At 35.3% G+C, this 15,290-nt stretch overlaps 1 protein-coding gene across 1 annotated transcript; it reads left to right on the forward strand.

Moving 5' to 3' along the window:
• Positions 1 to 3,875: 3,875 nt before the first annotated feature.
• On the forward strand, positions 3,876 to 12,038 carry LOC108318912 (putative receptor-like protein kinase At3g47110). Its single transcript, XM_017549903.2, has 3 exons — positions 3,876 to 5,351; positions 10,207 to 11,347; positions 11,450 to 12,038. The coding sequence occupies exons 1-3, from the start codon at positions 3,921 to 3,923 to the stop codon at positions 11,854 to 11,856; spliced, it is 2,979 nt and encodes a 992-aa protein (XP_017405392.1). The 5' UTR covers positions 3,876 to 3,920; the 3' UTR covers positions 11,857 to 12,038.
• Positions 12,039 to 15,290: the final 3,252 nt, after the last annotated feature.

Below are 15,290 nucleotides of genomic sequence, written 5' to 3' on the forward strand. Positions count from 1 at the left end.
ATTTATGCCCATTAAATATCAAATCCATAGAGATATAAAATTTCTTTAATGATGGATGGTAAGCATGATAACCCTTTTGAGTTTATCCATACCCAACAAAAATACATTTGATAGCTTGTTCTTCAAGATTTGTACGTTGATGTGAGTGTAAGTGAACATATATAACACATCCAAAACGATGAAGGGGTAAATATACCATGGAAGGAAGGATACAATGATCAAACAACGCATCTAAAGGCCTTCGAAAGTTAAGCACACTATAAAGGGTTCGATTAATTAAATAAACTACACAACTCACAACCTTACTGCATAAATGAGATGGGACATTATCATCTATCTAAAGTGATCTTGTCACCTATAATATATGTTTATTTTTCCTCTCAGCCATTTCATTTTGTTGCGGTGAATAAGAACATGTAGTTTGAAGCAAGATGCCTTTAGAGTTCATGAACTCTATTAATTCAATCTTAAAATATTCCCCTCTATTGTTTGATCAAATGACCTTAATAAATGTCTTAACTTGTGTAACGATCATATGATGGAAGGAACAAACCACATCATACACATCACTTTTATGTTTAAGAAAAAACACCTAGATTACCCTAGTACAATCATCAACAAAACTGATAAAACAGTTTTTTTTCATTATGTGTAGATTGTGCGGCAAAACCCTAAACATGTGTGAATTAATGAAAAAGGAAAATCAGTTTTTTTTATTGCTTAAAGGAAACACAACACGATGACTTTTTGCCATAACACAAGTTTCACAAAGAAAATCATAAATATTGCATGTATGAAATAACGATGGAACTATATTTTTTTTAAATAACCAAAATAGGATCTAACTGTCTATGTCATAACAAAATTTCCTTTTTGTTTTTATCTTGTATGCGATCATTCGCAAGACAGGCCAACACTCTTTTATCGGTTTGTTGTGAGATATTTTCAAGATAATACAATCCTTCACTCTCTTTACCATTTACAATCTTCTCCTTCGAATGGATGTTCTAAAAAAGACAATGGGTTGGGTAAAATAAGGCAACTCAAGAATGTGATTTGGTTAACTTGCTGATGGAGATAAGATTACAATTCAATGTAGGAACAAATAAAACATCAAAAATTGATAAGGAGGGTGAGAGGGATATAATACTTACACCTTCAATAGGAGATGAGACTCATGGAAATTAATAATATCAGTTTTAGAACATTTAGGAAAAAAAATAGTAAATGTATGAGGATCATAAGCCATATGATTAGTAGCACCTGAATCCATTATTCAATCACTACCCGTAATAACAATAGAAAGATTAAGGGCATAGTTAGATATAATTGACTTGGTCACAAGTTCGTCAGCAGTAGAAATATGACTCTTGGAAGCCATGAAAGTCCCAAAATCATGTTTTTGTGATTGATTTTTATCGGAAGAGCCATTAGAAATATTTAATAAAAAAAACACTGATTCCTATATTGTAAAAGATATCAGTATTTAGCTCTTGATATCATATGAACAAGTTTAAAGAATAATTTTAAAATATTATTTCAGATATTAATATACAATGTGATTCTTCATCTATTTAAAAAATGACATCTGTACAGATTATAATAATATCTAAATTATAGCTAACAAAATATTTTACGTATCTTAACAAATATCACTCATACCAATAATATAATGTTTGTTCAATTGAAAAAAAAAATATAAATCGAACTGCATGAACTTAATTATATCCTGTATGAAATTAAAACTTTATAAATTAGATTGGAATTTAGATTAAACCATATCATTATAATATTGAAATAAAAATACTCTATAATAAAATAAAATAAGTAATGATTATAAATCAATATTATAACAGATACTTGAAATATCATAAAATATTTAAAAGCATCAATGAATTTGGGTTAATTTCTATAATATAATTTTTTTTTCATATGTAAATATTATAATCACCAAACAAATGTAAAATAAATAAAAATAAACTTAGTAGTTAATATAAACAATACTAATACAGTATACACAATACAAATAATATTAAAGTGAGTATAATCTTTAGAAAAAACGAAGCGTTTCAGATAATAGTCTAAAACGAAAAATAAATTGCAACAGTGAATTGCTACTCTTACTCTTATATTAAAAATGAAAAATAAAATACAATAAGATTAGAAATACAAGTAGATTGCAGAAAAGAAAGTTTGTTAGGGTAAATGACTGATACACATGACTCGTTTTTCTATTCTATTTTGACACGGTCTTTTCGTTACAACTTGGCGGAGACTCTGAGTAAACGCAAACGGTGTCGGGCACTCGAATATAATTTTTTGAGTATTTCATAAAATATAAGGACAAAAATTTAAGAGAATCCTTTTATTGAAATCACTTATTGAAAATATGAAAACTGAATAATAGAAGTTACATATGTTTAATTACAATGTTTGAATATAAAAGAAAAATGTGAGTAATACAAAATTTAACCAAAAACTTAATAAAAATTCATAACAGAAAGTTATAATAGAAAATTAAGAAAGAATATTAGAAAATATTTTTAACATTTCTCTTAAATTGGATATAAAGATTATAAAATTCCAAGTTAAAAGTAACATTTGGAAGGTAGTAAGAAGAAGAACTTAATAATATTATTTTTTTATGGATAAACTTGAAAAATGGTGAAAAGAAAATAAAGACGAAAAGTGTGAAAATTGATTAATATAATACTATATGAATGTTTAATAAAACACAAGTGAAAGAAAGTTTGAAAAGAATCTTTTATCAAAAATATAAAAACTAAATTATTTTACATAAACATGCTTGAATATAAACAATAAAAAATTATAATAGAAAACCCAACGTAAAATCATAATAGAAACCTTATAAAAGAATCATAAAATATACTTAAAATATTATAAAATATTTAAAAGCATCAATAAATTTCGGTCAATATCTATAATATAAATTTTTTCATTTGTTAATATTATAATCACTAAATAAATGTTAAACAAATAAAAATAAACTTAGTAATTAATATAAAAAATACTAGTACAGTATACACAATACAAATAATATTAAAGTGAGATAATATTTAGAAAACGAAGCGTTTCAGATAATAGTCTAAAACGAAAAATAATTTAAAATGTCGTAAAACAATTATAGTAAAAGATAAACTTCAATAATAAATTGATACTCTTATATTCAAAATTAAAACAAAAAAAAAAACAAAATTAGAAATAGAACTAAATTGCATAAAAACAAAGTTTTGTTGCGTATATGAAGGGTAAATGACTGATATGGACATGACCCCGTTTTGTATTCTATTTTGGCACTGCCTTTTGTTACAACTTGCGGAGACTCTGTGTAAACGTGTGGGACGCTGGAATACAAATCATGCAAGAACTAAACATTTTCCCAACTAAACAGTTCAATCTAAGACAAAAAAAAAAAAAGTACACTTCAAAATTAGAAATTTTTTACAAATATACTTTTTTCTTGAGAAATATTCCGACAACACCCACGGACTAAATCATGAAGAAAATTTTCTATAATTATTCGTTATAGAACTATATCCTTTTTTCCAGGTCATAATTCAGCTTCAGGGGCCTGAATTCTGAACCCGGATTTACGTTCACCATGCTCAAAACATGGTTGGATTTACTCTCATCCGAAATCAATAAAAAGAAAAACAAAAAGTAGATAAGCTGTAGCAAACAATGCATACATGATAGCCCTCTCATAGACAAGGACTGTGTTGAAACAATCAACCAAAAAGTGAACAAGAGAGGTCCAGTTGACTGGTTCCAAAGCAAAGTTCCTTCACCTCACATGCACTATCAATAAATCTGAACCAGCATTTCGTTTGTATTATAAATATCTGCATGTTCATTCAGTTCAACATAACACTTGCCCACCACTGTCTACTTTACTCATCATGACCCTATTGAGACTCATTTTGCTCTTATGTTTCCTACTTACTCATTTTCATCACATCCTATGTGACAGTAACACAGACAGAGAAGCCCTTCTTTCTTTCAAATCTCAAGTCACTGACCCTAAAAATGCTCTCTCTGGGTGGTCCACACACTCCAATCACTGCACCTGGTATGGTGTCACATGCTCCAAAGTTGGAAACAGGGTCCAATATCTTAATCTACCAGGACTTTCCCTCTCTGGCAAACTCTCCCCTCACCTTTCCAACCTCACTTTCCTACACTCACTCGACCTTTCCAACAATACTTTTCATGGCCAAATTCCTCAATCATTTGGCAATCTCTCTCTTCTCAGTACCATTCTATTATCTTCCAACAATCTCAGTGGTACAATTCCACCACAACTGGGTTATCTCCACCGTCTACAAAGTTTAGACTTTTCTGTCAATAATCTCACTGGTCAGATTCCTCCATCATTTGCCAATCTCTCTTCTCTTCAGAATCTTTCCTTGGCAAGAAACCATTTGGAGGGGGAGATTCCAACTGAACTTGGTAATCTCCGCAATCTTTCCTTTCTTCAAATCTCAGTAAATAATTTCTCTGGCAAGTTTCCCACTTCTATCTTCAACATGTCTTCCTTAGTCTTTTTATCCGTGACAGAAAACAATCTTACAGGTGAGTTACCACAAAATTTTGGCCATTTTCTTCCAAATTTAAAGATTCTATACCTGGCAACTAATATGTTTGAAGGAGTAATTCCGAATTCCATATCCAATGCCTCACATCTTCAAGAGATTGACTTTGCCAACAATATGTTTACTGGGCCCATACCTCTATTCTGCAACTTAAAAAACCTTACCCGCCTCATTCTTGGTAATAATTTTCTCTCTTCCACAACTTCGTTAAATTTTCAGTTCTTTGATTGCCTTAGAAACTCTACCGAGTTGCAGCAACTCCGGATCTATGGAAACCACTTGACTGGGGAGCTTCCAAAATCTTTTGCTAATCTGTCATCAAATCTCCAACATTTATGTGTTGCTGATAACTCTTTTTTTGGCAGCATTCCTCAAGGAATGAAGAAATTTGAAAATATCATATCCTTGTCCTTTGAATATAATTTTTTCACTGGGGAGTTACCATCAGAAATAGGAGCACTAAACAATCTACAGCAACTTGTGATAAACAACAACAGATTGTCTGGGCACATTCCAGACACTTTTGGCAATCTAACAAATCTGTTTAACCTTGCAATGGGAAATAACCAACTCTCGGGTAGAATACAACAAAGTATTGGACAATGCAAGAGATTAAATTATCTTGACATGAATATGAATAGATTTGGTGGGACCGTACCAGATGAGATTTTTCAACTTCCTAGCTTAATTACGTTGTATTTAGCAGGAAACTCTCTGCAGGGTCCGCTACCTCCTATGGTGGGCACCATGAAACTGTTAGAAGTTTGTCTTAGAAGTCCCACATCTAAAGTGGGCAAAGACTTTCCTCCCTCATTTGCATATAAATAGAGGTGTAAGGGAAGGTGTAAGATGCACCAAAAATTACTTGTATCCTCCTTGCTCTAAAGAGAGGGTGTTGTAATCTCTTCTATCTAGTAAATATTTTTCTTGACCTTGCCCTTGGTCTTGTGTTAGTTATAAATTTTCTCATCTTTAATTTTAGTTGTGTGTGCTTGTGTTGTATGACTGATACCCAACAGTGGTATCAGAGCTTTCGGTTTGTATTCCGCTGCTATTGTCATTAGAATAGTATTGGTAAAATTCTGAGTATGCTCTGTGGTTGCGGTTTAATCCGATCTTCCGCATCAGAAAAGAGTTATTACTGGAAACGTTTGGTAGTGTGAAAGTGCGGTCTGAGAAAGTTCTGGCTAGGAAAGACTTGGTACTTAAGAGTGTCCATTTGTGACCCACCTCTCTTTCCTGGGAACTTCTTGGTGCTTTACTTCACAGTCTACCTGTACTGTACCAGTAGACAATACTATTCATAGTGAGAAGTGCATAAGCCGGTTCAAGAGTGAAACCATGACAGCAAAATTTGAGATAGAAAAGTTCAACGGAAATAATTTTTCCTTGTGGAAACTGAAGATAAGGGCAATTTTGAGAAAAGACAACTGTCTGGATGCAATTGAAGACAGACGTGCAGAAATTTCTGATGAAAAATGGAAAGAGATGGATGACAACGCGGTTGCCAATTTGCACCTAGCAATGGCAGATTCAGTTCTGTCTAGTATAGCAGAGAAGAAGACTGCAAAGGAGATTTGGGATACTCTCATTAAACTGTACGAGGTCAAGTCACTTCACACTAGAATTTTCTTAAAAAGAAAACTCTATACTCTTCGAATGAGTGAGTTCACGCCAGTGACGGAACACATCAACAATCTGAATACATTATTTGCTCAGCTCACCGCGTCAGATTTCAACATAGTAGAAAATGAACGTGCAGAGCTACTACTTCAGAGTTTACCAGATTCATATGATCAACTCATCATCAACATTACAAATAACAACATTGTTGGTCGTTTATCCTTTGAAGATGTTGCTGGAGCTATTCTTGAAGAAGAATCCAGGCGAAAGAATAAGGAAGACAGGACAGAAAGTTCGAAGCAAGTAGAAGCTTTAACGATGATGAGAGGAAGATCAACGGAACGTGGCTCCAGTGGGAGTCAAAATCATGGTAGATCAAAGTCTCGAGGAAGAAAGAATTTTAAATGCTACAATTGTGGCATGAGGGGGCATCTGAAAAAAGATTGTTGGCACAAGAAGAGTGGAGGAAAGAACTTCGAAGCATCAAGCTCTCAAGGCTGTGTTGCAAAAACTTCTGAAGATGGAGAAATCCTGTATAGTGAAGCAGAAGGTAGTTCTAAAGGCAGAAGACAACTTTCTGATGCCTGGATAGTAGACTCAGGCGCGACATGGCATATGACTTCACACCGAGATTGGTTTCACACTTATGAACCTGTCTCAGGAGGATCTGTGTTCATGGGGAATGATCATGCCTTAGAAATTGGAGGGATTGGTACCGTCAAAATCAAAATGTATGATGGTACAATACGCACTCTTCAAGGAGTTCGACATGTGAAGGGATTGAAGAAGAACCTCTTGTCTGTTGGACAATTGGATGACCTTGGGTGCAAAATTCACATTGAAGGCGGAATCCTAAAAATGGTGAAAGGTAACCTCATTGTGATGAAAGCAGAGAAGATCGCAGTAAATCTATACATGTTGTTGGGAGATACGTTGCAAGAAGCAGATGCATCAGTTGCAACAACAAAAGAAGAAGAAGCAACGATGATGTGGCATTACAGACTTGGTCACATGTCAGAACGAGGCTTGAAAATTCTTGCTGATCATAATCTCCTGCCGGGGCTCAAAACAGTTAACTTACCGTTTTGTGAGCACTGTGTGACTAGTAAGCAACATAGATTGAAGTTTGCTAAAGTGACTGCTAGAAGCAAGCACATACTTGACTTAATCCATTCTGATGTCTGGGAATCACCAGAAATATCCATGGGAGGAGCAAAGTATTTTGTATCATTCATTGATGATTATTCCCGAAGATTATGGGTGTACCCAATCAAGAAGAAGTCAGATGTGTTTCCAGTATTCAAGGAATTCAAAGCACAGGTAGAACTTGAAACTGGAAAAATGATCAAATGCTTGAGGACAGATAATGGAGGAGAATATACTGATGGTGATTTTCTGGCATTCTGCAAGCAAGAAGGTATTAAGAGGCAATTTACAGTTGCTCATACACCTCAACAGAATGGTGTAGCAGAGCGGATGAATAGAACTCTTCTAGAAAGGACAAGGGCCATGTTGAAAACTGCAGGATTAGCCAAGTCCTTCTAGGCAGAAGCAGTCAAAACTGCTTGCTATTTGATAAATCGCTCGCCATCAATAGCAATTGGTGTAAAGACACCAATAGAAATGTGGAAAGGAAAACCAGCTGATTACTCTTCTCTGCATGTATTTGGTTGTCCTGTGTACGTGATGTACAACTCCCAAGAAAGAACAAAGTTGGACCCAAAATCCAGGAAATGTATATTCTTGGGTTATGCTGACAATGTTAAGGGGTATCGCTTGTGGGATCCCACTGCCCACAAGATTATTGTTAGCAGGGATGTAGTTTTTGCAGAAAAATTGCAAAGTGAGCAGAAAAATGTCAGCACACCAATAGACATTACTTCAATACAGATAGAGGAAAAGTCAAAAGATAATGATTCCTCTGAAACAGAACCAGAGCACGATGAACAAGAACCAAATGAGGTCAATGATGAAGATGCTCGACGAACAACACGTTTGATGAAGAAACCATCTTGGCACTCAGACTATGTTATGGCAAACCATGATGCGTACTGTCTCTTAACTGAAGAAGGAGAACCTTCAACCTTTCAAGAAGCGTTGAGGAGTTCAGATGTTTCTCAATGGATGACAGCAATGCATGAAGAAATAGAAGCCTTACATAGGAACGAGACATGGGAACTTGTTGAACTTCCAAAAGGTCGAAAAGCAATTGGAAACAAATGGGTATACAAAATCAAACGAGATGGCAATGAACAAGTGGAGCGATATCGTGCAAGACTGGTGGTCAAAGGATATGCTCAGAAAGAAGGTCTTGATTTTAACGAGATATTCTCACCAGTTGTTAGACTTACCACTATCAGAATAGTGCTGGCAATGTGTGCTGTAGATGATTTACATATGGAACAGTTAGATGTAAAGACTGCTTTTCTTCATGGAGAACTTGAAGAAGAAATATATATGCTCCAACCAGAAGGTTTTGAAGAACAAGGCAAAGAAAACTTGGTTTGTAGGTTGACCAAATCTCTGTACGGTTTAAAGCAGGCGCCAAGGTGTTGGTATAAGAGATTTGATTCTTTCATTATTAGCCTCAGATACAACAGATTAAGTTCAGACCATTGTACGTACTACAAGAGGTTTGAGGATAATGATTTCATCATTTTGCTGTTGTACGTGGATGATATGTTGGTGGTAGGCTCCAACAAAGTTCGAGTCCAAGAATTGAAGGCACAATTGGCTAGGGAATTTGATATGAAGGACTTGGGACCTGCAAACAAGATTTTAGGGATGCAAATTCACCGAGACAGAAAAAACAGGAAGATTTGGCTTTCACAAAAGAATTATTTTCGAAAGGTCTTGCGGCGCTTCAACATGCAAGATTGCAAGCCAACTTCTACCCCACTTCCTGTTAATAATAAATTATCCTCAAGTATGTGTCCTAGCAATGAAGCAGAGAGGATGGAAATGTCTCGAGTTCCGTATGCATCAGCAGTGGGAAGCCTAATGTATGCCATGATTTGTACAAGACCAGACATTGCACATGCAGTGGGAGCAGTTAGTAGATTTATGGCAAATCCTGGTGAAGAGCATTGGAATGCTGTTAAGAGGGTCCTTAGATACATCAAAGGAACCTCAGATGTTGCGTTATGTTTTGGAGGATCAAAATTTATTGTCAGAGGTTATGTCGACTCAGATTATGCAGGTGATCTTGATAAAAGAAAATCTACTACAGGCTATGTGTTTAAACTTGCAGGAGGGGTGGTAAGCTGGTTATCTAAACTACAAACTGTTGTAGCTCTATCCACCACAGAAGCTGAATACATGGCAGCTACTCAAGCATGCAAAGAAGCAATCTGGATTCAAAGGTTATTGGAAGAACTCGGGCACAAGCAAAACAAAATTACTGTATATTGTGACAGTCAGAGTGCTTTGCACATTGCAAGAAATCCAGCCTTTCATTCCAGGACAAAGCATATAGGGGTTCAATATCATTTTGTCCGAGAAGTAGTAGAGAAAGGAGATGTAGATTTGGAAAAGATCTGTACCAAAGATAACCTAGCAGATGTTATGACAAAGCCGGTCAATACTGACAAGTTTGTATGGAGTAGATCCTCTTATGGTCTATCAGCAACGTAGCATGAAACTGATAAGGAAGACAAAGTATTGTGAAGACATGATTGATTCAATCAAATCTTCAAGTGGGAGAATTGTTAGAAGTTTGTCTTAGAAGTCCCACATCTAAAGTGGGCAAAGACTTTCCTCCCTCATTTGCATATAAATAGAGGTGTAAGGGAAGGTGTAAGATGCACCAAAAATTACTTGTATCCTCCTTGCTCTAAAGAGAGGGTGTTGTAATCTCTTCTATCTAGTAAATATTTTTCTTGACCTTGCCCTTGGTCTTGTGTTAGTTATAAATTTTCTCATCTTTAATTTTAGTTGTGTGTGCTTGTGTTGTATGACTGATACCCAACAGAAACAGCTTGAGACCATGGATATTTCTGACAACCAGTTGTCAGGGAACATTCCTGTGGAAATAGGGGGGTGTTTGAGCTTGAAGTCGCTAACGATGGCAAGAAACAGATTCAATGGTTCGATCCCCACAAAAATTGGGAATTTAGCATCCCTTGAGACTTTGGATTTATCATTAAACAGTCTCACTGGTGCTATTCCTGAAAGTTTAGGACAGCTCGAGTATATACAGAAATTAAATTTGTCTTTCAACCATTTGGAAGGGGAGGTTCCTATGAAAGGTCTTTTTACGAACCTTACCAAATTTGATCTTCGAGGTAACAATCAACTCTGTAGCCTTAACAAGGAAATTGTCCAGAATTTTGGAGTACTCCTGTGTGCTGTTGGCAAAAAGAAAAGAAAGATTTTACTGCCTATCATTCTTGCAGTCGTTGGTGCTGTTGCTTTGTTCATTTCAACGCTCTTTCTATTTTGGACAATGACGTCAGGAGATAAGAAAAGAAAAGAAGGGAAAACTAGTGTGTCATCTGCCCCTCTTAAAGGGCTGCCTCAAAATATTTCTTACGGCGATATTCTCACTGCCACAAACAACTTTGCAGCTGAAAACTTGATCGGAAAAGGAGGCTTTGGTTCTGTGTATAAGGGTGTGTTCAGGTTCAGCACTGGGGAAACCGCCACTCTTGCTGTCAAAGTCCTGGACCTGCAGCAAAGCAGAGCTTCCAAGAGTTTCGTTGCTGAGTGCGAAGCTTTGAAAAATGTCAGGCATCGGAACCTAGTAAAGGTTATCACTTCTTGCTCCAGCCTTGATTATAAAGGAGAGGAATTTAAGGCCCTTGTCATGCAATTCATGCCCAATGGCAACTTGGACATGAAAATACACCCGGAAGATGAAGAGTCGGGATCTTTTCTAACCTTGATGCAAAGACTGAACATTGCCATTGATGTTGCTTGTGCTATGGAGTACTTGCACCATGGCTGCGACCCACCGATAGTTCATTGTGATCTGAAACCTGCCAATGTCCTTCTCGATGAAAATATGGTGGCACATATTGCAGATTTTGGATTAGCAAGGTTTCTCTCCCAAAATACATCAGAGAAGCAAAGCACTCTAGGGCTGAAAGGATCAATCGGCTACATTGCCCCAGGTACAAATTAATCGACTTTCCTTTTTCTCTTGCAGTTTCCTTTATTTGTTATATGTACATAACTAACATACGCTCATAAAATATGGGGATGATATGCTTCAGAATATGGTCAAGGAGGCAAGGCTTCAACTGAGGGCGATGTGTACAGCTTTGGGACTCTTCTGTTAGAGATGTTTACGGCCAAAAAACCAACTGATGAAATATTCAAAGAAGGATTGAGCGTAAGCACATTTTTGTCAGCCATGGATAAGAATGAAATGCTGAAAGTCGTTGATAGAAGGCTTATTGATGGTTATGGATATTGGAAACAAAGCTCAAGCAGTGAGGATTATAGCGATGAACTTAACGGAAAAACAGATTGGATGCATAATGCGGAGGAGTGCATAGCTGATGTGATAAGACTTGGGTTTTGTTGCATGGCTGATCAACCCAAAGAACGATGGAGCATGAGAGACGCCTCATCAAAATTGCAAACAATTAAGCACTCTATGCTGCCCTTTCAACTTTAGTCCTATGCCAACTGCATGCGTCCTGCAATCTTTTAAAAGGAGAATAACCAGTGAAAAATGATGCACTTAACAAAATATAGATATTATAGATGTAGTATAAAAGAGGTATGAAAGATAAATAAGTAAATCAGTTTCGAAAATATAAGTGTTGCCTAAGTTCATTTTTCCTTCCTCTCAGTTATAGTGGAAACACTGGCTAAACGCAAAATTAAGTCGAATGACCATATGAATGTTTTCTTTTCTATTGGTAAAAGGAAAAGTGAACATCCTTGAGGTTACGACAAATCAACATGTAGCCTTTGATATGGTGAACCTCTAGCCATCTCGCATTTCCCACTACAAAACATTGCAGCCTTTGATCTGGTGACCGAGCCAAATGAGATTCTTTTATGCAAACTACTGGGATTGTCCTGCATAATTTTAAAGGCTTGGCTACAAGTAGCCTAACAGAGGTTAAAATTGAAAACCAGCATTTCATCAAGCATTTATGAGTTATCCACTAATAAGATTAAGCACACAATGACTGCATGATTCTATACCAGATCTGGGGCAGTCACCAAGTTCAATATGTGCTCCTCACCCTGTCGGATACCTGCTACCATCATCCCTTGTTAAAAAATCTAAGCCATCTATCTAGACAGCACCATTTCACTGTACCCATTTCCACTGTACAAGATAAAGTGCATTTTGGCACAAAGGAAGGAAGCATATTAATGTCACAACAGTACTATTAGACCACAAATTTTATACATACTATTGGATTCAAATACCAGCCTTGACCTGAATATGTGAAATTGGTTTCTTGATGTTTATCCATGCCCAAACTTTTATTTGAGGTAAATTAAGGATCTTCTACGTAACAGGTTTTCCACTTAAAATTTATATTTCTTTCTTTGATTTCAAGTTGTCTATACGATTGTCATTAACATGCTCTTCCATATAATCAACATCTATATATATATATATATATATATATATATATATATATATAAATAAATAGTATGATCTAAATTAGGTATGTAATTATATACATATCATAATTATTTAATAACTTATATCATAATTATTTAATAACTTAATTATAAGGAATCAATTAGTTTAGTTACAAAAAAATAATATAGATTCTATCACACTCCCGTAGTCTAAGTGGAAGGTTTGTGCACTATTTTGTGTACTAATATTTTGTGCATAATATTGCACAAAATATTTTGTGCACAAAGAGAATATCTATCTCAATATATTTTGTGCACTAATATTGCACAAGATTATCAGGCAGATAAATGACACTAACATTATCATAATATACCAAAGTAGCTTGAAGGAAAGAGAGATTATGGAGCCAACAAGATCCTTGATGAACAAATCTTCAATCCCTGAAAACGGAGTCAAAAACTTGTTAACCCTTGGCAAGTGTAATCGAATCGTATCAAGTAATAAACTTAGTAAGACCAAGTATCGTTCTCCCAAAGGACTCACGGCCTACACAGTTGTGTGATTCGTTGATTATCTAAAACTTGTGAACAAATTCTTATAGGATTAAATGCAAAATATTGAAAAGTAAATATGTATGCATGTATTGATCAATGGGCAAGAAGAAACAAAACACGTGATTTGATTTATATGAATGAATATGTTGTTGGGGTTTATCAATTTCATCCTATCCACTATCTTGTATTTAGGAATTCATCATTCTTTTCATTAATGTTAATGCCACTTTCTAAATTACTTTAAACCCGATGTCTCGACGAAGAAAGCCAAATCATAATCACTAGTTTACAATGTCTTGTCTCCCTAGCAATTAATCATGCATTATAGTGAACAGAAGCTTAAAGGCAACCAACCATCATACTCCTATGTCTAGGTTTGTAATATACTGTTGGGAGAGATTCCCCAGATCTAGATTTCCCCGTATGTGTCCATATCGACAAAACCAATAATCATGACATCGAATGAGTTAAACAATGCATGCTTTGAGCAAGAGAGTTTCTAAGGATTTACATTGATTCCCCCAACAACAAAATAAGTTTAGTTCACCATATTCATGGTAAAACTAGATGAAATACAATGGAAAAGTGAAGGATAGAACCCTAGAAAGTTGAGAAAGGAGCCTTAGCATCCAAAATCCTCTTCCAAGGGGTGAAAGAGTGCGTTTTTGCTTCGTCCCAGCCAAAGATACGAACCCTAGAACGTCCTAAAACTTATATATTATTCTAAAAAATACAGAAAATTAGGTCCAATCCCATAAAAGTGCCACTCAGCGGTACATACCGCTCAGCGGTAATAGCGCGTGACCAAATCTTCCCCTCAACGACATTTCTCCCCTCAGCGGTGCCAACGGGTCTTTGAGAGTGCCGCTCAGCGGTAATTTGCGCTGAGCGGTACTTGCGATTTCTCTTCTTTTGCACTTTTTGTGTCCTTCTCTTATTCCATCTCTATCCCTTTTCACTTCTTTCATCAATTTCATCTCAAAACCTGCTAAAACAAGAAAATCAAGCATAAAACCTGTCTAACTCTCTTATTTCCAACAATTCAACAAAATCATGAGTTCAAGCTAATTTCTAAGTCATAAAAGTTGTAATTGAAGTCAATTTTAAGTATAAAAATAACAGTTTTTCAACTGTTATCACAACCCCAAACTTAGAACTTTGCTTGTCCTCAAGCAAATAAGATGTAACTCAATCTTCGACCAATCCATACAATGGTTCATCACATTCAAAAATCCTTCTTTCAAGACAAGTAAATACTCAATTTAGCTCATCACCAAGACTTCAATCAAGATGTGCAGATGCTTTTAGTGTTCACTCAATCACATAATATCCAACAAATGCTATTATCATGAATGATCAATCAACTAAGCAAAGATGTTCTAATGTGTTCATGGAATCTATCCTCACTAGATAAAGTGTTTCACTCAAACACACAAGTGTATAGGAGATATTTACTTATTCACTTTACTATCACAATGTCACATGAATCAACTTTTCCTTTCATTTAACCATAATCAAAAACACTTACAAGCAAGCATCATCACAAGGACTTTTCAATGGCTTATAATGTGGCTGGGCTAACAATAACAATTGGTTTTTCTGGATCACAAAACCCTTGAGTTAAGAAAATCATCTAAACACAACCATTCTTAATTATTCCCAACTTTCTTTTGCATTGAACTTTTCTTTTCTTTTTTTTCTTCTTTTCACATGCTTAACTTTTGGCTCAATGCTTTTTATTTTCCCTTTCTATTTTCTAACAACCCCAAACTTGAACATTTATCAATACCACAGAATATTTTCAACTTAACTCAAGGTAAAGCTTTTCAAATAGGGTTTTCTATCTTGTTCAAGATTACGGGTTCAAAGGATAGAACACACAGTGTTCTCTTTTGATTGGGATACAATCATACATTTGGCTAATAAAAGGATTACCAACAAATGGCC

Source organism: Vigna angularis, chromosome 4, assembly GCF_016808095.1.
Source record: "Vigna angularis cultivar LongXiaoDou No.4 chromosome 4, ASM1680809v1, whole genome shotgun sequence".
Taxonomy (NCBI): Eukaryota; Viridiplantae; Streptophyta; class Magnoliopsida; order Fabales; family Fabaceae; genus Vigna; species Vigna angularis.